The following is a 26,404-nucleotide window of genomic DNA, read 5'->3' on the forward strand; positions in this document are numbered from 1 at the left end:
GAGTCTGAGTGAACTCCGGGAGCTGGTAATGGACAGGGAGGCCTGGATTCATGGGGTCGCAAAGAGTCGGACATGACTGAGCGACTGATCTGATCTGATCTGTCCTTCATTTCCAACACGATGTTTCAAGATAAGACCTCCTTTCCTGAGGACTCTTTTACCTTTCAAGGCAATTTCTCAGTTGGCTTCTACCCCAACATTTTATCATAATTCTTTTTCTAAATCAAGACACACTGTATGATGAAGTTTGGGGAGTATTTCCTCACCAGGAAGTTAAAAAATAAAACCACAAGGCAGCATCTGTTTTGATAGCTTTATTGGAACATCATGATAACACAAAATGTGGATTTGGGGGCGCAGTGCAGATGCTTCTCCTCTGGGCAGCACACGCCCCACTTCTGCAGCCAGCAGGGGATGCGGGGGTCTCCAGGAGGGTAGGGCAGCTCAGAGAAAGGTCTGCAGTGGCAGGTGGCACATAGGCACCCTGACATCAGCCCTGACCAGCTGAGTCTGTAATCAGCCAGACCCGTCTTATGCTCCATCTACCTGGGCCATAACATAGAAACCCACCTGTCTCAGATTCCTGGGAAAACTTCCAAAAGAGGGATTCTGAGATTTCCAAGGGAATCCAGCCAACAGATTGAGCATCTCTGGGGAACACTGGGGCAAATAATGCCTTCAGGTGTATTGGCAGATAAATTGCTTAAAGCTCCCACTAGGTGGGCCAAACAGTCTCCGAGGAGCTAGACACACAATGGTCAACAGAAACAGGCAGGAGTTACTGACAGACAAGGGTCAGGGGACCACACAGGCATGACAGATATGCCCATGGCTTCCGAGGACAGTTCCAGGGGTGTGGGTGGGAGGCAGACCCAATAGGGACAGTCAAGGAAGACTCCGGAAGACTCCCTGAAAAGTGACGTTTCAGCTGAGATCCCGTGGCTGAAAGGACAAGAGCAGCTTTTCAAGTGATGGAAACAGCTCTGTGCGAGGTGCAGCTGGAAGGAGCAGCGAGATAAATAAACCCAAAGGAGAAGGCCGGTGGGGCTGGGGTGAAGAGGTAGAAGCCAGGGTCGGGGAAGGACGAGGCTGGAGGGCACATCAGGGCCCACCGCGCGGGGCCTGCGGGCTGGCTTTCTCCGCGCCGTTGCGTTTTGCTCAGCCCTCTCTGGCTGGAGGACAGGGAGTGGTCGGGGAGGGGTGGGCCAGTGGGGAATGCGGGAAGCTTTCCCATTTTCCTGATGGAGGGGATGGCAGCGGGACCAAGTGAGGGCCGGGCAGGTGAGAGAACCAGGTGGAAACACGTGGGAGCTAAGTCCATCGAGAGCGTGGAGCGTGAGGAGCCAAGAGGAGGGTGGGGCCAGGACGGACCTTTGAAATCAATGGTAGGGTTTCTGTCTGAGGAGGGGGACCCTGGGGCAGGAGCAGATGCAGGGCAAAGGTCAAGGTGCAGAGGCGGACATGCTCCAGGTGAGGCTGAGAAACAGCGAGAGCTTCCAGCAGGAACCTGGAGGAATTTTCGAGCTAAGCTTCCTGGTAGCTTCGGCAGTGCTGATGAGGCCACAGAGAGTGAGGAATGGCAGTGAGGGGCAAAGGCTCAGGACTGAGCCTTGGGCAATGGCCACGTGTGAAGACTGGGGAGGGGGACTGAAAAGGCATGAGTGGGTGGGGAGGGGTACTCCAGGAGGGGGTCTTGCAACCAGGGGAAGAGGGGGCTCGGGGAGGGGCAGTGGTCATGCGGGGAGCCCATGGACACCCTCATCTCCTCCACCTCCTTGGGTCTCTTCAACAACCCTGAAAGTAGGAAAGGGGAGCGGTGCCCCCCGGGGCAGAGTGAGTAAGGGGCTGGTCCAAGGAGGAGGCCGCCGCAGGTCCCCCCGCCTCCAGCAGAGGGCGCGCCGGGGCCAACTTCCTGACTCGAGCCTGTTGGGTCCCCCTCCCCCAACCTGACCCTCCTCGTTGCCCCTCACGTTTTCCCCAGCAAATCTGCTCCACGCCACTCCTTCTTGATGGAAAGCACCAGAGAGAGACAGAACTGCAGCATGAAGGGCGCCCCCCCAGGCTCCGGATCTGAGCCTGGCTTGCTGGAGGGTCGGCTGAGTCAAGGAAGTACCGAGGCCTCTCTGCAGAGGCAGGGTAGGGTCCCGTCGAAGAGCATGGGCTGGAGGCCTGGATTTCTATCCATCCTCCTGTTCGTCTGTTTGTTCCCTCCTTCCACAGCAATTCTCAAGTGTCCTGTGCGAGACGCACCTTCTAGCTGAGCGGCCCCACACTTCTCTGAGCCTGTCTCTACCCCAGATCCCTGCCGCGCGTACGAAGTGAGCCGACTCCGGGGAAGCACCGGGCACACAGAAGGTGTTCACTGAAGACCGACGCCATTCCCTTCCCTTCCCTTCCCTCCCTGCATCCTGCAGAGCGCTGGGATGGCAACACCCTCTGCGGTGCCCAGATGGTACCCGTGTTTCTGCACACACACAGGTCCTCAGAAGTCCCGCCATCTCTGCTGGTGACTCGGGGCCAGCACCAACGTGAGCTTTGTACCTGTGGCATTCGGCAGACCTGGACCCAGGGAAGTCCCAGTGTAGGGCGGGCCAGCTCCATTCCAGCCCAGAGGACCCCAGCACCCACCTGCCGGGTGCTCTGGGAGTCCCCAGACTGGAGCTGGGGTATGTCCTCTGTGGTTTGTGGGGCTTTGGGGTCCTTAGTGGCTCCGGGAGTCAAATCCTGGTGCTGGGGAGCAGTTATCATCAGCATCCTGGGGCCGGGGCTACACCGTCTAGGAGGGCAGCGTCCTCACCGATTCCTGGGCGGGTGCTGTTGGCGGCTCCTCTGACAGTGGCGCCCCTGGCTGCTCCCCCCAGGGGCCTCCCTCGTGTCTCTGGAGGAACCTAAGCGCCCAAAGGCTCTTGCAGCAGCTGAGAAGGTTGCTGGAGCACGCAGTGCTGGACCGTGCTGGATTCCTAGGGGGATACAAGCACAGGGTGGGCTGAGGTGAGTGCCACAGCAAGGCCAGTGGGCCAGACCCGGCCTCTGGCCTTTGCTTCTTCTCAGCTGGGCCCTGGGGAGGGGAGGGTGAGATGGGACAGAATTTGGTTGGGGGGGAGCAGTGGGACCTCCCACGTCAACAGGGCTTCCAACACGGAGGAACATTCAGGAGACTGGCTTTCAACTCCCAAGTTGGCTTCTAAGATGCTGTGTACCCTTGGTCAAGTTACCTAACCCCTGTAAGCAGAAGTAAAGATAACCACCTTTCCAATCCTTGCAAGGATTAAGTGTTATAAAATATGTCTATAAGTATCCCATACATTGCCTGGCTCATAGTTTGAACCCAATGAATGTTTGCTATTTCTGTGTCTGAATAAAATGATTCCTGAACACCTACATCCTGTTTTGCATGAGTGGGGGGAGGCTGGGAGAAGACACAAAGACTTGTTCAGCCTTGCATTAAAACCGGTTGTGAATACATCTGCCTCCCCATTAGAACATGTGGTCCTTGAAGGACAGGCGCTTGCCTTTCAAACCCCTACTAAGCGGCCAGCACATAGTAGGCCCTCAGTTAATATCTGCTGAGTCATGCTGATTGAAGGTCACTGAAGGAAAGTTAGCCAAACACTTGGGAGGAAAGGTTTTAACAAAGTGTTTGATGTACATTTTCAGAAAGGATGTCCCCCACCTCCAGGTATACAAAAGTCTTTTGCCTGTTGCGTGCTGCAGTGTGGACAGCTGACCTGCTTTTTCCTTCCACCACATTCAGTGAGTAAGAATTCCTTTATCGTTTTTATCTCGAGCCGTCTGAGGTCAAGAGAGAATGGCTCCACACGGCGGGCCTGTTTTTCAGCACCCAGCATGCAGGTCTACCTTTATAACCCGGAGCGAGGGCAGGCTCAGAGCTTTTATCAGGAAGTGAAATCTGGACAGACTTGGGGGGGCATTGTCTTGTGTCATTGTTTCTGTGTGCACAAGTACTTCCGTTTCCCACAAGTGATACTGCGTTTCCATCTGTGGTGATAATATAAAGTCCTATCAATCTATTTTGGTGAAAACAGCCAGGGGTGTGGAGATCTTAGGTGCACATAATACAGTTGGGAGAGGACCATGGGCTGCACAGGGAAGGGGATCTGCCAGCAGCTGTGGTTCCGGCGGTGTCCTTGCAAGTCCTGGCCCACCCTGGCTCACCCATGGCCCCTGGAGACTCTGCCTGGGTCTCTGCAGCTCCAGGGCAGGCAAAATCTGGCTTCAGCTCTGTCTAAGGCAGCAGCTGCCACCTAGCTTCGTGCTTCCCTGCCTAGGCTGCTGGAGCAGTGGCTTTCTGCGTCCAGTGTCAAGCTGGGAGCTAGCCTTCGCTTGGTCCTGAGATCAGGTCTTCTCTGGATGTCTTACAGAAGCTCGTGCCTGGCCTCCGCTCTAGCCATGATCTGTTAAGGGATTCTGGCCACCAGAGGAATCATACTCACTGCCTTCCCCAGAGAGAGAAAGAAGAGCATCATTGCTCTTCTTACAGTCCTTCAGAGTGACGCTGTAGATACGGCTGTGACTCTGTAAGACGTTGTGGACAGGGACTCAGCCGACACCCGAGCCTCCCTCAGTGCCTGGCGTGTCCTGGCTTAGCCAGTGCTGGAGGCCTCACGTGACCCAGCCTCTCGCCACAGGTCTGGCCAGCCCCACTCTCACCTGGACGTCAAGGTCACATCCCTGGCATTTCAGAGGCTCCAGTTCTTCTCCATGCCAGCAGGGTACATATTTGACCAAGCAGGCAGGGATCTAACCTTGGATTAACATACCAGATGGAGCCTGAAGTGTGATAAAATGACTTTCACTGAGATTAGTGAAATTATGGAAGACAGGATAGCTCTAGGCTATGCAATTACCTCCCTTCTCCTAAAAGGCTTACAAATCCCTTAAAATAATGTGATTGTGAAGTATCACATGTTCATAGTAAAAGATTCAGAACATAGAGGCTAACAAAAAGAAGAAGACAAACATCTCAAATAACTCGTCTACTCAGCTAGATCTTTTTGCTACATGGTGATTCTGTCCTTAAATATTTTTCAATAAAATACATCAAAGAGATTATATAAAAAACACAGATGTGTGGCTTAAAATATTAAAATGCATGCCAGCGTAACCACCTCTCAGGTTAAGTAACAGAATTTACCAGCCTCTGACTTGTTTCAGCAAATATGTTTGTATTGGTAAATAATACTCTGTGTTGTTCTGCCAGTGTTTTACTTTTATATAAATGGAATCATGTTTTAGGGTATTTTTTTTATGTACTACCTTTTTTTTAAGTTGTTGTTTAACATTATATTTTTGAGATTGAGCTGTGTTGACACGTGGACCTGTAGTTCATTTTCACTGTCATAAGGTATTCCAGCATGGGAAGATACTCCAATTTATTTATCTGTTCACCTTTTGATGGACATCTGAGTTGTTTCTCATTTTTATGATCTTCCCTCACAGACTTGTTTTTCAGTTTACACTCTGCTGGTCTCATTAAATGAACAGGAGAGTTTCCTCTTTTCTCCCCTCTGAAGAGTCTGAGCAGCACCGGAATGGTCTGTTCCTCTAGTGTTTGGTGGAACTCCTTAGCAAAACCAAGAACTACTCATGTTTCATTCACTTTATTTTTAAAGGTTATAGGATCATTCACGTTCTCTATTTCTTTCCAAGTCAGTTCTGGCAAATTCTGTTTTGCTAGGAATTTGTTCACTGCATCTGAGTTTTCCCTTGTTTGGGGCATAAAATTAATCAGGGGTTCTTATTATCTTTCTTAGGCTTCCCTGGTGGCTCAGACAGTAAAGCATCTGCCTACAATGCGGGAGACCTGGGTTCGATCCCTGGGTTGGGAAGATCCTCTGGAGAAGGCAATGGCAACCCACTCCAGTACTCTTGCCTGGAAAATCCCATGGACGGAGGAGCCTGGTAGGCTACAGTCTATGGGGTCGCAAAGAGTCGGACATGACTGAGCGACTTCACTTCATTATCTTTCTTAATCTTTGCAAAATCTATAATGGTATCTCCCTTTCATTCTTAATATTGTTCATGTTAATGATTAATCTCTCTTTATAGTTCTGTCAATTTTGCCTTTTGAAGCAAATTTATTTGATATATACATGTCTAGAATTCTTATCCTTCTAGTGAACTGCATCTTTTTTCAAAAGGTGGTGACCATCTTTATGTTTAGTAACCCTTTTTGCTTACAGTTCACTTTGATATTAATACAGCTACCCAGATTTCTTTTGGTTACTATTTGCCTAGTATATCTTATATTTCCTTCCTTATATGTTCTACATTCTTGTTTCCTTAGGTCTATGTCTTGTAAAAATATTTGTTTGGATTTAAAAAATCATATCTGACAACCTTCACTTTTTAAAAATTGGCACAACTTACTCCACCTATATTACCTATGATGACTGATGGATTTTGACTAATTTATTCAATGAGATTTTGTGTTTTATATTTGTCCCATCTTTTCTAAAACTTCCTGTCCTTTTATTTATTTTTTGCCTGTTTTAAACAGCCTTTTATTCTCCTTCTGTTTACTCCTCACCATATAGAATTTCTATCCTCTTATAAAAGATTGTTGCCATGCATATTTAACTTCACAGCGTCTGGTGGTATGGAGCCCTTCCGCCTTTACTTAGCTTGCCATCCATGCCAGAGAAGTTGGATTCCCATCCTATGTAGACGTTCTTACATTACACATGTCTAGAGACCCTAGTAGGGTTAATATTCCTTCATGGCCCATTTTTGCCCTGACACTTGAAACTAGAAGACATTAATGGGGTTGGAGAAGGAAATGGCAACCCACTCCAGTGTTCTTGCCTGGAGAATCCCAGGGGCAGGAGAACCTGGTGGGCTGATGTCTATGGGGTCACACAGAGTCGGACACAACTGAAATGACTTAGCAGCAGCAGCAGCAGGAGAGCCCATAACAGAGTATCTGCCATTCAGTACCAGCTTATGGAAACATCTCATTTTTACTTTCCCCTCATCAATTCCCCTTCTTTTGGTAATGGTACCTGGATTCTTTATTGGGATCCAAACTTCCTGTACTCTATCCATGTGGGTGAGGTGAGATTTACCTCTTACGCATTGCCCTGGCTCCAGATCTGGGTATAGTGGTAGAGATATGACCCAAACCAGCCAATACAACTTAAGCCTAAAACTTTCCATTGGAACAGGAGGAAAGGGGCATATTTTGCATGGAGGGTGGGTACTAAGGTGGCAAGATGTAAAGTTGGAGCTTCTGGTGGCACCCCAGGGAGACTTTAACTGAAAATGAAGCAGGCTAGGATGAAACTAGTTGCAAGCTGGACAAAGACAAATTTATGATGACATTTGAGTGACTGAGTCCAGCTTTAAGCTACTCTTGATCTCTTCAGTTCTAAGCCAGTTCCCAAGCTCCACCAATCCCAGCCCCTTATAACTGGATTTCTGCTAAAGGCATTTAAGTGTCCTAATAGCATTCCTAAGGAAAGTCCTTTGAATCTCCATCTTTTCTCATGAAGGCACTATAATGTGTTCAGCCACCAGGGGTCAGGACTCAGTTTCAGTGAGAAGCCTTGCTCTGGCGTGCTCTGAGCCTTGGTTTCCTCATCTGTGAAATATGTTAATAGTAGCAAGCTCACAGGACTACTGTGAGGACTCCAGACAATGAGTGTCATTGCCCTTTCCCATTACCCTCTGCCTCTTAGAATACAAATTATCACACAGAACCACCATACCCATATGAGAATCCGCTATTTCTTATAAATACTTGCCCCTTTATACATGTCATTGTTTGAAATTCCTTTATCTTCCTTGCTGTGCACTTTGGAGTGATTCAAGGTTCTGTTCAGGCATAGCCTCCTCTGGGGAGTTGTCTCTGAGGTCTCCCAAGGTTACTGATTCCTTCCTGCCTCCTGGAGCCCCTTTGCTGAGACACTAACCTTGGGCTAACGATCAGTTTACCTATCTCCCAGACCACAGACAGGTGTAGGATCTGTCATCGTCGACCCCAGTGTCCAAGTTTATAGCAGGATTCAGTCGTGTGTGTGAACTAATGAACGAAAGGCCCATCACTCTCAGTTTAGACGGTGATGCTCCTGTCTTCCGACTTTCCGATTTCACAAATGGGCCACAGCACTGCTCCTGGCTGCGTGGCAGCCTGTAGCCCTCTGGGTGGTGTCTCCTGCTGGTCTTGTTTCTACCTTCCCACCGCTACCAGCCCAGAAGAGCACTCTAAGCCAGGGCCTCGGGACCAAGAGGCAGCATTTCAGCCAATCCCTGCTGAACACCAGCCCTGTGCTGGGCTGACTGGGACCAAATGTGAGATCTGGAAGCTTGAGTCCTGCATTCTGGTTGAGGCTGCCTCACTCCCCTGCTGTCAGTCTCGGACAATTCCACCTCCTGCTGAAACTCATCTCATCTGTGAAATGGGCGTGGTCCCAGGGGAAGGCTGTGGAAGCCAGGAGAAGGGATGAGAGAAGGGAAAGGCTGAGGAGTTCTAGAAGATTCTTCTCCTCTCCCTCTTCTCTTTCCTGCGATGGGTATAGCCGTTAGCTGCTTTGCCCTGAGGGTCAGCAAGGGCTGGTGACTGAGGGACTGTGTGCTGAAGGCTGGGCTGGCCCCAGAACCCAGACCCTTGCTTATCCCACACCCAAGCACCTGGGAGAGCCGGCACACCCAGGCGGGCTACCTACATCCTGGGAGTCAGCTCCCTGGGAAGTCCTATCTCGTTCTTGAGAAGAGGGAAGTAGAGGAGCTTACAAAGGGGAAGTGATCCCCTAGTACCCTGGGAATCAGCTACAAACCATGTGTCTGACTCCTTGCCCTGTGCTTTTACAAAAATCAGAGGTGACCCTCTTCTCCAAGGAGACCTAATTTCTGGTTGTCCTAAAATAAGCTTTGAGGCGGAAATTCCCAGATGCCAAGTTACCAGAGCCCACTCGCACGAGTGTTATCTTCATTGAACTGTTTACTATCACCAACCAGTATTACCCAATATTTGGCTGAAACGAACAAACTTCCGCCCTTCGCCCATGAAAGAACTGATTTTTTTTCAGTGCATTCTCATAATTTTCTGCAAGTAAACACAGAGTCTGCTTTGAAGAGTGGAGGGCCAGGACAGGCTAGTGGGCACTCAAGACTAAGTCCACAGATGGAGCTTTCTGTCTGTCCTTCAAACATCAAGAGCAAGCTCGGCAAAGGCTTCCTGCAAGAGCTTGGCAAAAACAGTGTTCATTTTCATTATGGATAAGACACCCACAGAACTCCCTGGGACTAAGTTGAGATAATAAGCAACAGTCACAAACTATTATCCCTTTTTAGTTTTTTTCCTGTGACAACGGAAAGGATAGTGAGGGTCAGGGTACTTTAGTCTCCTGAAAGTGATCTTGAGTAGAGACCTCCCAGAACATACACCCCTAAATGCTGGTGGGCCACAGCCTGGGACCAGAATAGGAGCTCAAGGGAAGGGCTGGTAGTGACTCTAGCAACCCCGGCGGCCTGGTACATGGCCAGCATCCGTGAGTTGTACTGGTGAATGATTAGTAAGTAAGTGATTGACAAGTGAGCCTTTACTGAGTGTGCCTGTGCTAGGTCCTGATCGGGGTGCTTGGCATCCTTTTTCTAGTTAGTGCCACTCCAAGGTAAGTGCAGGTGTCCTGTTTCACAGACTAGGAAACTGGGGCTCCAGGCGAGTAAGTGATGCCCCCAGATTACTCAGGAGCAAAGCTCAAATGTGAACCAACAGGTGTGGACTCCCAACTCTGATCCCTTCCAGACCAAGTCAATATGATGGAGAGCTAATATGAGAGATGCGGAGATGGTCAGGGCAAGGTCACTGGTCTCGAGGTGCTCAAGGATGTGAGTGGGTATGTGTATGTGAACATACACATGTGTGCACCCAAGAGCATGTATGCCAGTGCCTGAGTGTGCATGGCAGTGTATGCATCAGAGTGTGAGTAAGTGTGCGTGGGCAGGTGGTCTGGAACAGCAGCCATTTCTGGCCCTGGGGATCCGGGGAGGTGTTGTGGAGCAGGTGTCATTGGAATTGGGTCTGGGGCAATGAGTGGAAATTGAACAGGTGTGTTGGAAAGGTGGGTAGTTTTTCAAGGCCCAGGGAGGCAGCACAAGCCGTGCGTCGTACTCTGAGAACTTGGAATGGTCTAGGTCAGCTGAAGTTGCAGTGGAGGGGAGTGAAGGTTTTCAGGGGCCAGAACAGCTTGGCCTTGCTGGAGCTGACAGGCACCTGAGCACTGCTGAAGGCTTTCTGCCTGGAGAGTGTTTTGAACTGACCAAGGTATGGTCTCAGCTGTAGTGTGGCCTGGCTGGTCTCCAGGAGTTGCTGACTGCATGGGTTAGTGTGACTGTACCTGCCTGTGGGTGTAGGAGCCCCAGGGGGTGGAGGGGGAGTGCGCACCTCTGGTATGGAGCATGCACCCGCACTGGGGGAGCCGTGGCTCCGGGGCTGGGCTCTGCTGGTTTCTGTGGGGTCCTCTTTAAGGCCCTCAGCCAACAGTCACACTGAGTGCTTACTGTCAGTCTGGCGTGCCACGGGGGCCCCACAACCCACATCTTTACAGAGGAGGGGACCGGCTTTTTGTAGGGTTAAGCAATCAACCTAACCAAGGTCACACAGCCAGTGGGTGGAGGAACAGGGCTCTGTGCCACAGTGGCGAGGTCTGAAGCCTGTGCTCTGGGCCCTGAGAGCAGCCGGGTGACAGCTAGGCCCGGCTCTGAGCATTTTGTCAATAGTGGCTCAGTTTAATTCACACATCCACCTCTATGTGATGGAGGGGGAAACAAAGGCACAGAGAGGTTAGGAAACTCACGTGAGGTCACAGAGCTGGTAAGGAGCGCTGGGCATGTCACACAGCACACTGGGTTTGCTGCTTCGAGGACATGTAAAGGCGTGGCAAGCCCTACTTCCGCTCAACCCTTCCTCTGCCTCCGCTGATAAGTGAGGTGGCAGAATAAGAAAGGATGGGAGTGATCACAGGTCAGCCTTAACACTGAACTCTCATAGCATCCATGTGACATGTTTGATACTATGACACTATGACACTCTTATCTCCAGCAGTGGAGAGAGTTCCCAAAACCCTTCAGTCACTCGCACAGCAAGTAAGTGGAGGTGGCTCAAGAGAGCACTGCTTGGCCGCCCGCTGGAGTTCCCTGCCCTGGCTCCTCCCTGGCCAATGGGCCCTGCTCAGATCTCCCAGTCCTGGGGGGAGCTGGTGTTCACCTGGTCCAGGTGCTCCAACCCTCCAGTAACCTCCATGTGAGACTTCCCTGCTTGCTCAATCCTCAGCCTGAAACTGGCATTTCTTTTAAAAACTGAAGTAACCTCCCCCCACCTTCCCCCCACTTACGCCAGTGGATGCCATGGACAAAGAACCCACGGTACCCGAGGCAACTCTCAAAGTCATTTCCTATCATTCATTCCATTCCCATCCCACCCACCCTCCCCCACCACCCCCTCGCTGGGAGGCAGGCGAAGGGTCACACCCATTTCACAGATGTGAAACTGAGGCCCAGAGAGGCTGCCATTTGCTCCAGGCCAGTCGGGCACTATATCCCAGGCTTGGCTCCTGGCACCGTCATGTCAGTCCTTTAGATTTGAGATTTATCTGCTCCTGTCAACTACAAATCGGCACTTGCCATGAACCTCCTACAAGGATTAAAACATGGGCAGCCGCAGCTGCTGACTTTCAACAGCCCCTGAAGGAGTTCAGGGTGGAGAGCGCCAATGAGGCACTCTGCCCTGGGAAAAACTGGCAGAACTGGTCCTCAGATAGATCCTTTCAGGAGCTGATTCTACGATTCTACGAGCCTAATTCTTGCATCTCCTCACATCTAGAAAGCCCTGAAATCCTTCATGGTGACGAGTGCTCCTCGTGACTAGCAGAAACCTTCTGCAAAAAGAAATATGTGCTTGACTGCATGTAAACTCCCTTCACCAAAATCACATAGATACTGACCTTCCCCTCTGTCTCTTTGGAGAAGCTTCTCAGAGCTGTCTGAAATGCTGTTCTGCCAGCTACAGTCTTCATTTTGCCGGAATAAAACAAACTTTCAACTCACACGCTGTACATTCTCTAGTCTCTGAAGGGCTCAAGCCCTGGATGTGGGCACCCTGATGGCTCCTCCTCAGCCCATTCTGCTCCCCTGTTCTCTCGCCCCTGTCCAGCCTAAATGGCAGAGCCCTCTCCTCCTTGCTGAGGATATCCTCTGTCCTCGTCAGCCCCCCTCACAGTGGCTCCAGGGCCCTCCCCGCTGCATGGTCAGAAGTGGCTGACAGCGACCCCCTCCCCCGCACAGCACAGCCAAGCTAGAAAACAAGTAAAGTGTAACAAGGCCGAAAACATCCCTCCCCTTTCACCAGTAATTCCTGTTCCAGAAATTCAGTTTCTAGGGAAATAATCTGAAACAAACAAAATGTTTTTTGCATGGAGATGTTCATTACAGGGTTGCTTATAATAGCAAAAATAATGCCTAGACAAGGGCAAAATGCAAACACAGGGGAACATTTCAGCCTGTCTCAGGCTCCGTGGGCAACCCCTCCCCCACCAGAACGGCCGTGGGTGACTCTCTTCTCAGGGCCTGTGGGTCTGTTCTCTCTGCGAACCCCTGCAACTCCCATTTGAAGTGGGCACCTGCCCCGTGCCCATTTGACACTTGAAGAAACGGAGAGGTAGCCTGCCTGAGGTCAACCAGCTCCCAAGCAGTCAGGCGCTACCAGGTTCAGCCCCTGGCAGGGCAGCGGGGGTACTGGTCACCACCACCGGCAGCCTGTTGCAGGCCGGTGTGTCAGCTGGGCGCTGTGTCTCTGGCAGGGCGGAGGGACACTGTTTGGAGACACTGGCGTCTGGGCGCTGTGTCTCTGGCAGGGCAGGGGGGACGCTGTTTGGAGATGCACTGGCGTCTGGGCGCTGTGTCTCTGGCAGGGCAGGGGGGACGCTGTTTAGAGACGCACTGGCGTCTGGGCGCTGTGTCTCTGGCAGGGCAGGGGGGACGCTGTTTGGAAATGCACTGGGCTTGCTTGGGTTCTCACCTGGGCTGGTCGTCCCGCCATTTAGGCTACGATCCAGAAGGGAAACAGACTCATGTGGGAGGGTCGGAGGGCATCCAGCCTTCAGGAGCCTTGTTAAGAGCGGCTCCCCCGACCCAGAGAGGAGGCTGGGCGTCAGTTCCCTGCTAGAGTGGGCCCTGCCCCCAGCCCCTCCTTTGGGGTCAGAATGCTCATTGGGGGTGAGGTGAGGGGGGGGTGGGTCCCCTGCAGACATGGCAGAGAGGAGGCTTCATGGAGCTCTGCACCCCAGTTCCTCTGCTCCCAAGGGGGTGCAGAAGGCCCCTAAACCCCCCCAGACCTACAGTGAGTCTCAGTGTGTGGTTGGGCCTTGGGGCCTTCCTGCCGGGTGGTGTGGGAGCCTGCAGTAGAGGCCAAGGCCCGTGGGAGGATATGGCTGGTCCTCAGCAATGCCAGGGGGCCTGGAGCAGGCATGGCATGGGCGCCACAGATGAAGACGGACACTGTGGGGCCAGACAGCCCTGGGGAGCTTAGCTTACCCTGCAGGGAAGGAGCGGGCAGGGAGGGGACTCTTGCGTTGGTGGGGTTCCACTTCCAAAGTCACCATGGTTACAACTGGAAGTGACTGAGATCCCCTGACCTGGAAAATGTACGTTTCCGCACCATCTGTTAGGTGGTGGCCTATGGGCACACAGAGCAGAATGACACAGTCTTACACCTCAGCACTGTGCTCTAAGCTTCTGTCCTAGGCCAGACATTAATGCCCTTGGTCTTTCTTCCAGCCCTGGAAAGGAGAGAGGGGCTGGGGTGATCAGTCCTGCTTTTCAAATGGGGGCAAATTTTAGAAAAGGAAGTACCTTTTCTATTCGAGCGCGTTGGTTGGCTTCCCAGACCCTGTGAATCTCAGTCCCTCTCTCCTCTCCTCCCCGACTTCCAGCCTCTATTGCCTAGAATGGCACCTCCAACCTCCGCCCTTCAGCTTAGAAAATTCCTGCCTGTCCTTCAGGAGCCCGCTGAGCCATCACCCCTTCCAGGAGGCTTTGTCCAATTGCTGGGCCCTCAGGGCCCTCTTGGCCCCCACCCGCCAGGTGCCAGCACTTAACCCCACGTGTTTGCACCCCGACAGCTCTTCTGACAGCTCCATTAGTTGCACCCCCTCTAACCACCCCCCCACCGTATAGGGCAGGGGCTCTAAAGGGCAAGTGAATGAGTGAATCAGGAAGACTCAGCAGCCCCTGAGACAGACCTCTCTTAGAGAACTCCATGCATGAATCCTCTTGTTGCTGTGACCCTAGGACCACATCTGCTCACAGAGACAGAAAGGGAGTACAGAGCGTGACTTCAGGGCTTGTGGAAGATGGCCCCATGACGGGGTTTCTCTCTGACTTTTAATTTTTGTGTTCCATTTCAATGATGATGAAGTATTTATAAATATTCTGTGTCTCCTGAGTCAATGTGGAAAGGGGAAGTTCCTTGAAACCTCTGGGTGCTGGTTTCTTGAAACTGCTGCCCACGCAGAGTGCCCACCTCCAGAGGACAATGGCACGCCCCATCCCGGAATGAGGAAGGCCCGGGTCTCACCCGCCCGCTCACGAGTCCCAGCGCCTGCAGTCCCCACCGCAAGCTGCAGCCTTCCACACTAGCAGATGTAGGCAAGCACAGCCACCTGCCAGTTTGGGGAGCTAGGACAACCCCCACCCCCATCTTTCTGCACAAAAACGGGCAGGAAAGGAAAGGCCCTCACATCCCAGGGGAGCCTCGGGGACTCTGGACTCCCTAAAATGCCTAGCGGGTCTCAGGCATACCCTGCCCCAGTCCCCTGACGCTGCCACAAACAGCTGCTGTGGGTTTAAGGAACACAGCATTGCCTGTGACCCACTGCTGTCTTGTCAGGAGCAGGGACAGCTGCTAGGAGCTATAGCCCTCTTTTGCAGATGAGCACACCGAGGCCCAGAGAGGGGTGCAATCTTCTCACACAGCTGTCCATGCCAGAGGCAGTGAGAAAGCCAGGCCCCCTGTCTGCCAGGCTGAGGCCCTCCCGGCAGCCCTGTCCACACCCCATCTTCACCCCTACCTGCGCATGCCCCTGCCCGCAAAGCTCAGGCTGCAACAAAGACACGTTTTACTGAATTTGCCTCTTCATCCTCAGACCAATTCATTAGTATGAAAAACAGCTTCCTCCCCGCCCTTGCCAGAAGATTCTTGACATAAACAATATTGGGGGTTTGGCATAATTTCTCTCTCTTGTTAAGCATTTATATATAATTAGTGTTGGAATGGTCCCTTGAGATGGATCCAAGCCCCCCATTTTCAGAGAAGGGACACGAGGCTCAGGATCAGGGTCCAAATTGAGTGCGTCAGTGGCGCAGCTGAGATACAAGTCCACGGAGCCTGTCTTGGACTTTGCAGCTGCTCATTTACAGGGGGGCCATAGGAGGGAAGGGAGGAGAGGGGGAAAGAGGGAGAGGAGGAAGGGAGAAAGAGCGAGAAAGAAAGAAAAACCAGCATTTACAAGCATCTACCCTGTGCCGGGCACTTTGCATCAACTGATGCTGAGCCTCATCAAAATCCTCACAGGGAGGTATCTTAATCCCCATTTTGCAGATGAGCAAGTTGAGGCTCAGAGAGGGCAAGCCACCTGCCCAAAGACACAAAGCCAGTAAATGCTAGCACCCTTTCCTTTCCCTCACCTCAGGGATTGGCGGGCTTCCCTGGTAGCTCAGCTGGTACAGAATCTGCCTGCAATGTAGGAGACCCCGGGTCTATTCAGGGGTCAGGAAGATCCCCCAGAGAAGGGACAGGCTACCCACTCCAGTATTCCTGGGCTTCGCTGGTGGCTCAGATGGTAAAGAATCCACCTGTAATGTGGGAGACCTGGGTTCAATCCCTGGGTTGGGAAGATCCCCTGGAGGAGGGCATGGCAACCCACTCCAGTATTCTTCCCTGGAGAATCCCCATGGACAGAGGAGCCTGGCGAGCTGCAGTCCATGGGGTTGCAAAGAGTCGGACATGACTGAGGTACTAAATAGCACAGTATGCAGGGGTTGGCAGACACTAGCCTGAAATGGTTGACAGAAGTGAATAGAAGACTTATATTTTGTGACTAGTGAAAATGATATGAAATTCCTATTTTGGCGCCCATAAATAAAGTTTTATTGGAAGGCAGCCAGCACCGTTCATTTCTGTATTGTCAGGGGCTGCTTTCCTGCTATGCCAGCAGGGTTGAGCAGTGGTTACCACAGAACACAGGCACCGGAAAGCTAACTTACTTATCCTGTCTGCCCTTTGAAGAAGAGGCTTGCTGAGCCCTGCCCTCCACCCTGCCTTTTCCCAGGGGTCTGGAAGGCGTGCAGGACCTCTCTGTGACTCTGTTCTCTGCACGAGGGTATCAGGGCTGAAATCCAGACCTCCTTCTGCTCGCCAAGCCATGTACTTTCAAGCTGGGTGCCCTGGAGAAAAGGCCTTCTCCTAATTTGTTCACCCTTTCCTTGTCGGTGCAAAGCTGCTAGCGGTGGGCCCAACGGCACGGTTCCCCCTCCCTCCGCGTTGCAGCCCCCGAGAAGGAAGCCCCATAGCAGTCCTGTCAGACCTGCGACAGAAGGAGCCAGAAGGGAGGGTCAGGAAAGGGCAGGCGCCAGGGTCTGTGCCAAGCCAGCAGGAGGGAGGGAGGGTAGCCAGGCACCGCTGGGGCCTCCAGCCTGCTTCAAAGGCGCTGTCCCCAGAGGGCGGGAAATGAGCGGTTCTCTACCTTTCAAGTGACTCCTGGGGGGCCACGGTTTATTCTCCTTGACTTGTGAGGCTGTAAAAGGCTTCCCACCTCCTTTCCCTCTGCTCTCCTTCCCCTGACTCCAGGGCTGGGAGGGGGTCTCACTCCCCAAACTCTCTGAAGAGACAGAAGATGAAAAGGATTAATGCCTTGGTGTAGCCCGCGTGCTCCGCTGTGCAGCAGGACAGATCCCCCCAGGCCTGAGTAGGACCTTCCCAGCTCACCCAGGCAGGAGAGGGGACAAAGGCCTTCACGCGGTCCAGGAGGTAGCCTCACAGCTGGACCCCCACACCCAGGGCTGTGAACGACCCGGAGCGGCCAGGAAGCCCGAGCACTCGGTGAAAGAGAGATGGGACCTTGGACACAGAGGGAGTGGGGAACTGGAGGGAAAGACAACACAGAGAAGAATGGGAAAAGGCAAGGAAATAAGAAAAGACAGAAAATGCAGAAAGCACCTCAACAGCACACGCTAAGTGAGGCAGCCAGGCACGGAAGACCATGGATCATCTGAAATGCCCAGAACAGGCACGTCCATGGAGACAGGAAATGCATTTGTGGTTGGGTGGGAAACGCAGGGACTGGGAGGTTGATGGCTAAAGACTACAGAGTTTCTCTGGGGTCATGAAAATGTGCTAAAATTGCCTGTGGCGATGGCGGCATATCTCGGTGAATAGACTCAAAGCCAGTGAAGTGTGCTTGAAATGAGTGAATCCTACAGTATGTGAAGTTTATCTCAACAAAAGTGCAATATAAAAGAAAGCTAGAAAATGACAGAAAAGAGACGAAATGAGAAGACAGGAAAAGCGATGGATGGCAAAAAAGGAAAACTCGTGTCTGTTAAAGCACCTGCCACATGCCAGGAACTGTGCTAAACGCTGGTATCCTTGATTCCATTTTACTCTCTCTCACAGTTCTGCAGAGTAGGTCTGATAACAGTTATCGTTTTACAGGTAAGGAAACTGCAGCTCAGACTGTCTGTGACTTGTCTCACATCACCCAACCCCTAACTAGGGGAAGACCAGGGCTCCTATCAGGTTCCCTAAGTTCCACCCCGAGGCAGGAAGACACCCCAGTAGCCTTGCGGTGTGACCGTCAGGCACAGAGGGCGGGGTGACAAGGCAGCTGACATCAGGGCTCCAGTGCAGGGGGCAGGGAGGCCCCTTGGTATGGCAGGATGGGGGTTGGGAAGGGATAGGGAGCGGGGTGCAGGATACCAGCTGCTCTGGGCGCCTGTGCCCCTAAGGAAATACTGGAATCAATGTGTCAAAGGTTAGTCAATTTCAGAACCCAAATGATATGAGTGGACAAGTTTGGGGTAAATTATGCAATGCTTCCTTTCTGAGCAAAGCTCCTTCTTAAGAAGAAGCGTGTATACATCAATCATGCAAACTTTTTACTGCTAAGGGGATCCCAGCCTCCTCTGCCAGACCAGACTGGACTTGGAGCAGAAGATAAAGCCAGCTCCGCCCTCCCCCGGCTCCCAACCTCAGGTCAAACTGGGTCACGGCAGCATGGAGACGCAATGGACCACATCCAGGTTGTCTGAACTCTGGATTCCCACCCCAATTCCCGGATCCTTTCACCACGCCTGGGGGGCGTGTGGGGTGACTCTGTGATTCACAGCAGGCTGTGGATCCCCCAGTCAGACCTGTTGCTGATGCTGCTAGTTGGAGGCAAGCCCTTTAGTGACGTCAGAGTTAGAAAAAGGAACCAGGAATTTCTGAGCTTCCACTAGGTTCCAGGAACTTCCCTCTGAGACTGGGTTCCCTGATCTCTTAAGCAGGGGTGGTGTTAGTCACCTCTCTGGGCTCCTATGGACCTGGGACAAGACATTTATGCATTCACTCATTCACTGATTCATTCAACAAACACTACTGAGCAGACTGTGCCAGGCCCAGTGCTAGGTGTTAGGCAGGAACAGACACAGATGTGGGCCTGCCCTCAGGGGGCTTACGGTCTAGGGGAGCAGATAGGTTGTGCCAGGGGCAGTGAGAAGCTGTCCTGGGCTGGGGGGAGGCATGGCCTGGGGACAGAACTGAGGGCTGCAGAGGAGGAGGCAAGGAGCGGGGAGAGCTGGAGGGCAGGGCCTCCTGGGTTAGGATGAGAACTCGGGGTCGCTTCCAAGAGCACCCAGGGGCAGAGCCGAAGGTCATCCTGTCTGAGGAAACGTTCTCGCCAGCAGCAGAAGGAAGGAGGGTGGATGGGAGGCAGAGGCCTGTGAGGGGAGCGGGCTGGCTGCAGGAGGCGCCTGTGGCTCCCTGCCTCCCTCCGCGCCTCTTCTCCTTCCTGAGTTCTGACTCCCACCTCTGGGCCTCGGGGAGGAGGGCAGTGGGCACAGGGACCCTGCAAGGAGGTGGAAGACCCCGTCTCTAGAGAGATGCAGATACTCTGATGCTCAGAAAGCTTGTCTCCCTGCCTCGGGAGATAGCATAGGGCGGCTGAGTGTATGGGGAAGGACTCAAGAGCCCTAGGCAGGGATTCAGAGAAACAGGGTCTCCTTCTAGCCCCTCCCCTAAGTTGCTCTGGGCCTCAAGTTGCTTGCATCCCTGGGCCTTAGTTTTCCCACCTGCTATCTGTAGGACTAGCACCGAGTCTGGGCTGAACTCAAGTCCATTCAGCGTTTCATCATGGAAAGAGCCTGGCTTTGGGGTCAGATGGGTTTGGGCTGGAATCCTAGCTCCGCACAGATGAGGCAGTGTGGCCAATGTCAGCTACACTGCTCCTGGCCGAGGGCCCACATTCAGAGAACCACTGCCCTAGAATAACATCCCCCTGGGACAAGGGCCTCTTCCTGGCTCAATGTGACACCGTCAAACAGTGCTGGCATGTAGCAAATTCTCAGTTAGTGCATGTGAATGAACTCATAGAATGGTTTGTTCTGGTGAGGGCAGAAGGGGCTGGAGGGTGGCTGTGGGCCAGGGGATGGGGTCAGGAGGTGGACAGGGGTAAACCATGAAGGGCCTCTAATCTTCATGCTAAGTCAGGGAGCTGGGGCTTCTGACAGCTCCACATGGGCCCCCAGAGGTCTACATCCTCACGGTGGAACTTGAGAACATTATGTGGCAAAAAAGACTGTATATGTGATTAAGTTAAGGACATTAGGATGGGGAAGTTATCTTGGGTTACTGCAGTGGGCCCTAAATGTAATCACAAGTTCTTTTATTAAAGGAAGGAGGCAGACGGAGAACAGGAGAAGGAGATGTGGCCACGGAGGCAAGAGGTCAGAGTGATATGAAGAAGGGGCCACAAGCCAAGGAGCTCAACGGCCCCCAGAAGCCAGAAAAGGCAAGGAGAGGGGTTCTCCCCCGAAGCCTCCGGAAGAAACCTGCCCTACGCGCACCTTGGTCTCAGTCTCCTGGTCTCCTGAACTAGCAGAGAAGAAATCTGTGTTGCTTCCAGTCACCAAGTTCACGGTCATTTGTTACAGCAGCCCTACCTTGGGAGCTAACCCAGGCCTGTTTCCAGTAAAAGCAGTGGAGTTTACTGAGCAGGGTCAGTGGAGCAGAGGGGATGAGGCTGGGGACCTGGGGTCAAAGATGGGGCGAGGTGATGAGGGGCGAGCTGAAGGCGGCCACCTGGGGTCAGGAAAGGGCAGACAGAGCATCCTGCTGGGGAGGAGGCTTCAGGTCAGCCTCAGGGAGGGGAGGACCATCCAGCTCAGCCACTCGCTCCTGGAGTGTCCCCTTGGCTGACTGTGCCATGCCCCTGCCCCGTCCCCCATCCCAACCTCCACCACCACCAATCAAGGGCACCCAGCCCTTTGGCAGTGATAAGGGTTCTCTGCCAGGTCAACGCTGGGTTTTGCACCCAAATGGGGAGCAGAAAGGATATACTATCGGTCATTAAGGAAGCTGGGAGCCAACCTTACGAAGGGTCACACAAGTCCCCGATCACCCTGGCAGCCTCCACTGGAAACGCAACCTCTGGCTGTCCCTGGCTTCCTAAACTCCCACTCCCACAGCCATAGAGCAGGCCCTCCAGCTGGCTCACCACCTCCTCCGCCGGACCCCTCTGTTCCACGGCTACTACATGTGACCCAGGCAGGCCTGGCCTCTCCGTTGGCCTTGGCGGCCAGGGTGGTGCTGACAATCAGAAGAGGAGGTGGACACCCACTGCCCGCCGCGTGCCGGGCACCTAGAGGACAATCAGTAACGGGGCTGCTATTTCTGCTTCTGCTCAGATCTTGGCTCTCTGGCTGCGTCACTAGCGGGAGTTCCTTGAACAAGTCACTTCTCCGAGTCTTGTCCCCCCCCCCATCTGTAACGTGGAAGCTAAACATCTACTTCACAGGGCGGTACAGAGAACGAACTGTGGCCCTGAGTCTAACGGGGCCCCGGCACCACTGCCTGGAGGGTCGCTCCCATCTGCATGTAGGGCTCAGCTTGGAGGGCTGCTCCCAGGCTCTCTGGGCTGTCACCGCCTCCTCTGGGTGTGCTGCACACTGGATTTCAAGGCTTAGCACACGCAGAGCTGAACCATGGCATCTGTTCCTCAACCAGACCGTGAACAGTTACAGGTGGCAAGGGTGGTAGCATGCGTGGGGGACCGGCTTTATCTCCCTTTGCAACCCAGCACCTAGGAGGGGTGGGGATAAGACGCTGTCACAGGTCAATATACAGAAATAACGGCCAAGGTAAAACTGGCACCTAACAGGTGTTGGATGAGGGCTGGTCACTGCTGGTGCAGTGCTTACTGGATGTCTCCCTGAGGATCTGGGGGTAAAGGCAGCCTGTTAACCCGGGTCTCACTGGTTAGCTCAAGAGCAAGTGGAATGATGACCAGACTGAACCGTGTCAACGGCTTTTTCCCGAGTGTACACTCCATGCTTTGTCCTTTGTTCTGTGAACTAAATTAGCTTTGTACTTAAGATGGCTTTTCCTGAATGAAGCAGTGTGGCAGGACAGGGTCATCTCATCCAGTGACAGACCTCTTGATCTGCACTTTGGAGAGATGTCTTTGGGCAGCTTGGAGGATGGATTGGACAGGGAGAATCTAGAGGCTGGGAGGCCTGGAGGAGGCTGGATGCAGGAGCAATGAAGCTCTTTCTGGAAGGATAGCAGGGGACAGGGGAGGGCCTGGGACCCACATCGACGGGGGGGACACTCCACATCCAGCTGCTGCAAGGCCCAGGAGTCCCATTGGGCAATTTTGTCCCCAACAATACCAGCTCCCAGAGGGTGTAGGTGTGTAGTGGTCATCCAAGCTTTTTTCTCGAGGCCGGTGCTCAGAGCTCGAGAGCAGACAAGTATCCTGCCAGGGGGCTCACACAGCTTGTTCGCATCCCTTGGCTCCCGTGTGCTTTGGGTGATTCTGGGAGGTGAGCAGGGCAGGCTGCTTGAGGACAAACCCCATACTCCATGAGAGGAGGACGCTGAGGCCCAAGGGGGCAGAGGTGTGCTCAAGCCACAGAGCCGAGACAAGGCTGTGCAGCAGATTTTCCATACCTGTCTGTCAAAACAGACACCAAAACGTCACTTCTGCATCCCTGCTGCCCAGCACAGTTCCTGGCATGTGATGGGAAGTTGACACATGTTTGCAAATGAATGGATGGATGGGTGGGTGGATGGATGGATGGATGGATAGATGGATCACTCACACAGACCAGCATTCTGGGGGGCAAAGGCATGGTCTGTGGGAAGAGAAAGGAGGGTGACTTTTCCTGAGCATTTGTATGTGTCAGGGATTCTACCAGCATCCTTCACTCCCCTCAACAGCTAGATGGAGCTCGCTAAGACCTGTGAAACTTCTCTCCAAATGTGAGCTTCCTCGAGCCACTCAAGTCTTTGGGGAGTTTTCCCTTAATACCTCTCAGGGGCTTTGTCACAAGTGAGTTTAATCTCAACCTCGTTCTGACCTTATCTTTCCAGCCAGGGTACCTCTCGAGGGTGGAGTCTTGGGGCCTCCTCTCTCTTGCATGCCCTGTGTCTCAGACATCCAGTGGTCTCCAAGCCCACTTTTTACTAGCCTCCTAGATTTTGCTCTATTCTCTTCCCTCTTATGGAGCAGCCCCAGATCCCTCTTCGCCAATGTCCCCATCTCATTCTTCAGGTCCACGTCTGAAGGGACAACCAGAGTCCTCTCTCCAAAGCACAGAGGCGATTGGGTTACCCCCATCCTAACTTCTAATCCTTCTATCTTCCCCTAAGACCTACAATTACAATGCCCAACCCTGGCTTTCAAGGCTGCGTCTTCCTGATGCAGCCAAGCCTCTTTCTCCTTCCACTTGAGCACCCCACAAAGTAAGAGCTGGTGCATAACAGGTGCTCAAGACTGGGCTGAATGGGGTCTCTGATTCAAGCCCCGGGGCCGCAGCACTAGCGCATGGCTATATGAGGGCTGTTGGCGGTTTTAAGTGAACACCTATGACCACTAACTAAGTGGGCAGAGTTGAGCACACTTAGGCCCCCCGATTGTAAGGATGAGGTAGCTAGAAGAGAGGGCCCACCAGTTCTGAGTCAGGGGCGCTCTGTGCAGATGCCAGCTCTGTGAGGGGCCCTGGCAACCTTGTCTGGGATCTGACTTGCTCCTTTTGAAAACGGAGGTCAAAAGTTCTACCTGAGGGGACGTTCGGGAGGATGGAGCAACACAGGGCTTGCAAAGTGCTCATGAAGGCTTCCCAGCACGCAGCATCCGAGGCAGCACCTGGGGAACGGCTGTTACCCTGAGGAAGACCCTCCCCCGCCCCACGCTCCGTCCCGCACGCAAACTGCCGGGGAAATTACCTGTCTGTGGCTCCCTGGGGGGCCGTGAGCTCAGTCCCACTCCACACCTGGAGCCTCAGGGGCCTCTCTTCCGGCCACCTGGGTCCCTGGCCCGGATGCCTCACCAGCTGAGAGCTGTTGGACCCCAGAGAAGTCCTGCGCGCGTCCTGGCCGGCGGGGCTGCAGCGGAAGAGCTGCTGGTAGGCCGTGCGGAAGTCTCTGTTGAGCGCGGCGTACAGCACGGGGTTCAGGGCCGAGTTGGCATAGCCCAGCCACAGGACCACGTCTTCCACGGTCTTGTCGACAGCGCTGTCCCCTCGCAGCCCCCGGTAAACGAACACGGTGAAGTAGGGGAGCCAGCAGACGATGAAGGCCCCCATGACGGCAGCCAGCGTCACCGTGGCTTTGTGCTCCCTGAGCGTGGCTGCCCTCCACGGGCCGACGTTGTGAATCCTCCTGGCCTGTTCCCGGGCGATCCTGAAGATGCGGTAGTACGTAATGCACATGACGAGCAGCGGCAGGTAGAAGGTGACCAGCCCGTCTACCAGACCGTACACCAAGTTGACCTGGACTTTGCACTTGGGGATGGTGTGACTGTCACTGTGGTTCTCAGGCCTGCTGTTCCATTCCAGGTGGATGGACAGGAAGGACAGGGTGATGGAAATGACCCAGATTAAGACCAGGGAGACGGCGACCCGGACCGGGGTGACCAGCACGGGGTAGCGCAGGGGGTCTGTGACTGCACAGTACCTGTCAAGGCTGATCATGAAGAGGTTGAGGATGGAGGCCGTGCAGAGCATGACATCCAGGCTGGTATAGATGTTGCAGAAGACCTTGCCAAAGCTCCACTGGCAGGACAGCTGGTAGAAGGCAGAGAAGGGCAGCACCAGGAGGCCGAGGAGCAGGTCAGTAATGGCCAGGGACACAATGAAGCAGTTGGTCAGGCTGCGGAGCCGGCGGTTCAAGCCCACCGCCAGGCAGACGACCACATTGCCGGCGATGGTGATGAGGATGAGGAGGATGAGGACTACGGTGACGGTGACCTTGAACGCGGTGGGATCCAGACAAGAGGATGAGGCTGTGCCATTGGCCGCCATCCTGGGTCCCTACAGCTCCTTCCCCTGTGGCCCCCCCGCCCCCACCCCGGGCCTGCAGTTGTTCCTCTTCCAGCTCCCCAGCAGATCAATTATGTCCACCACTGGGCTTCAGGCTGCCCACCAGAGCCGAGAGAAGTATCCAAATGTGGGGAGGCTCCAGGGACCGAGCTAGTGCTGTTTTTTCTTGAATAAATAAAATGATCTCCAAGAAGGTGGGGGGCATGAGTAGGAAGGAAGATGAGGGAAGTCTAGTTCTCGAAGCGAGGTTCCTGGTTTAAACCGCAGTCCTCAAATCGCCTCCAACAGAGCCAGCTTCCTCCCAGGACTGAACACATCTCCACTGGGCGTGAGTCTGGAGGTGGCTTTGGTTTTATTGGGGAGGTTTCATGTGGAGCTATGGCTGAAGCCTTCTCCATGATGGACAGCTGCCCCCATCCATGTGATGGGGTTGGGGGGGGGGTCTGGCACAGCTGCCTTGCCCTCTAGGGTCCACTGGAGAGCGTGAGCTAGAAACACAAAGATGGAGTTTTGAGCATGTTGAAACCAGACTGAGGGAATTCAAAATGAATACTTCTAGACCTTGACCTCACTTTAAGACGCCAGGAGGCCAGTCCGGCATCTCCCCTTAGAAGGGACCAGGGCAATCAGGATACACTGTGAGAGGAGGAAGGGATACAGGATGCCAGGGGCTGACCACCAAGTCACACAGGACATGCAGTAGGACGGCCTCGCGTTTATACTCTTTATATTAGAGATTCTAGACACAGACTCTACGCTCTGAGAAAAGGGTGCTGCATCTGCTGGGTCACTGCTGGTTCCCAGGGCCTTACGCCTATGATGGATAAACGATAAAATGAATGAAAAAATAGCCAACGTTAATACACTGACTCTGCCAAGTGCTGAGAACAGTGTTCTACACTCTAGCTTTATAAAACGTCACCATACTCTAAACAAGAAGCCAACCAGCTTTTTCAGGAGAGGGCCGGCTAGTGAACATGTTCTGCTTTGTATCCGGCAAGCTATCTGCTGCAATTTACTTAATTCTGTTTCGTGTGAAGGCACCTCCACAGACAATGTGCAGATGAGTGATCCTGGACGTTACTATGGACACTGAAATGTGAATGTCACATCGTTTTCATGTGTGGCAACATCTTCTTCTCTTGAATTTTTCTCAAACTCTTTAAAGCAATTTCTGGGCCAAAAAAAAAAAAAGTAAAATTGCTATTCTTAGTTCACGTGACACACAAAACCAAAGAGAGGACCAGATCTAGCCCGCTGTCCCAGTCTGCCAACTGCAGCCCCAGCCCTGCTCTGGCCATCTCTCTAAACCTCACTTTCCAGGTCAGCAGGTGCAGACCTCACTCAGTCTTTCAAACGGCTGTGTAACAGTCCGTGGGGTGGCTGGCTATGGTTTGTTTATCAGCACTCTAACACAGGTGTTTTGGTGGTTTCTAGTTTCTTCCTTCCTCCCTCCATCCCTTCTTCCTTTCCGCCTCTGGCCCCACATCAAACATCACTCCAATGGAATACCTGCACATGCCATGCTTCTTTTGGTTAAGTATCAGGTTAAATTCCTCCTTAGTGGTGATATTCTGATTCTGATCCATGCAAAACAAGCTAAGGCCCTGCTTGATTCCTGGACGCTTTCTTTCAAGCGGATCCTGGTTTTCCAGAAAACAGCCAGCAGCAGTCTCCTGGGGTCTGGGAGTGTGGAGAAAATCAAGTTGACAGAGGACCTCCTCTCAGGGAGGAGCTCAACGCCATCTGACACAGATGAAGTCTCTCTCTGGCTCTTGGCCAGGAGTGGTTTTGCAATCTGAATAAGAGA

General features: G+C 53.1%; 1 protein-coding gene across 3 annotated transcripts in view; it reads right to left on the reverse strand.

Annotated features, from left to right (window-relative positions):
* Positions 1-301: 301 nt before the first annotated feature.
* Positions 302-26,404, reverse strand: part of HRH2 (histamine receptor H2) — a 49,973-nt gene continuing 23,870 nt past the window's right edge. Inside the window, exons 2-4 of one of the 3 annotated variants that reach the window (XR_011465539.1) lie at positions 23,501-25,082; positions 16,761-16,895; positions 2,829-2,960 (exon numbers count right to left, since the gene is read on the reverse strand). Coding sequence is in view for 2 of the 3 variants with exons in the window: in XM_070377219.1 (XP_070233320.1) it covers positions 2,777-2,960; positions 23,501-24,576 (1,260 nt within the window). In the remaining variant the exon portion in view is untranslated. Of the gene's footprint in view, positions 2,961-16,760; positions 16,896-23,496; positions 25,083-26,404 lie in introns of those variants that run through there. The other 2 variants (XM_070377219.1, XM_070377220.1) reach the window with 2 other exon arrangements.

The sequence above is a fragment of the Bos mutus genome, chromosome 10 (assembly GCF_027580195.1).
Source record: "Bos mutus isolate GX-2022 chromosome 10, NWIPB_WYAK_1.1, whole genome shotgun sequence".
Lineage (NCBI taxonomy): Eukaryota > Metazoa > Chordata > Mammalia > Artiodactyla > Bovidae > Bos > Bos mutus.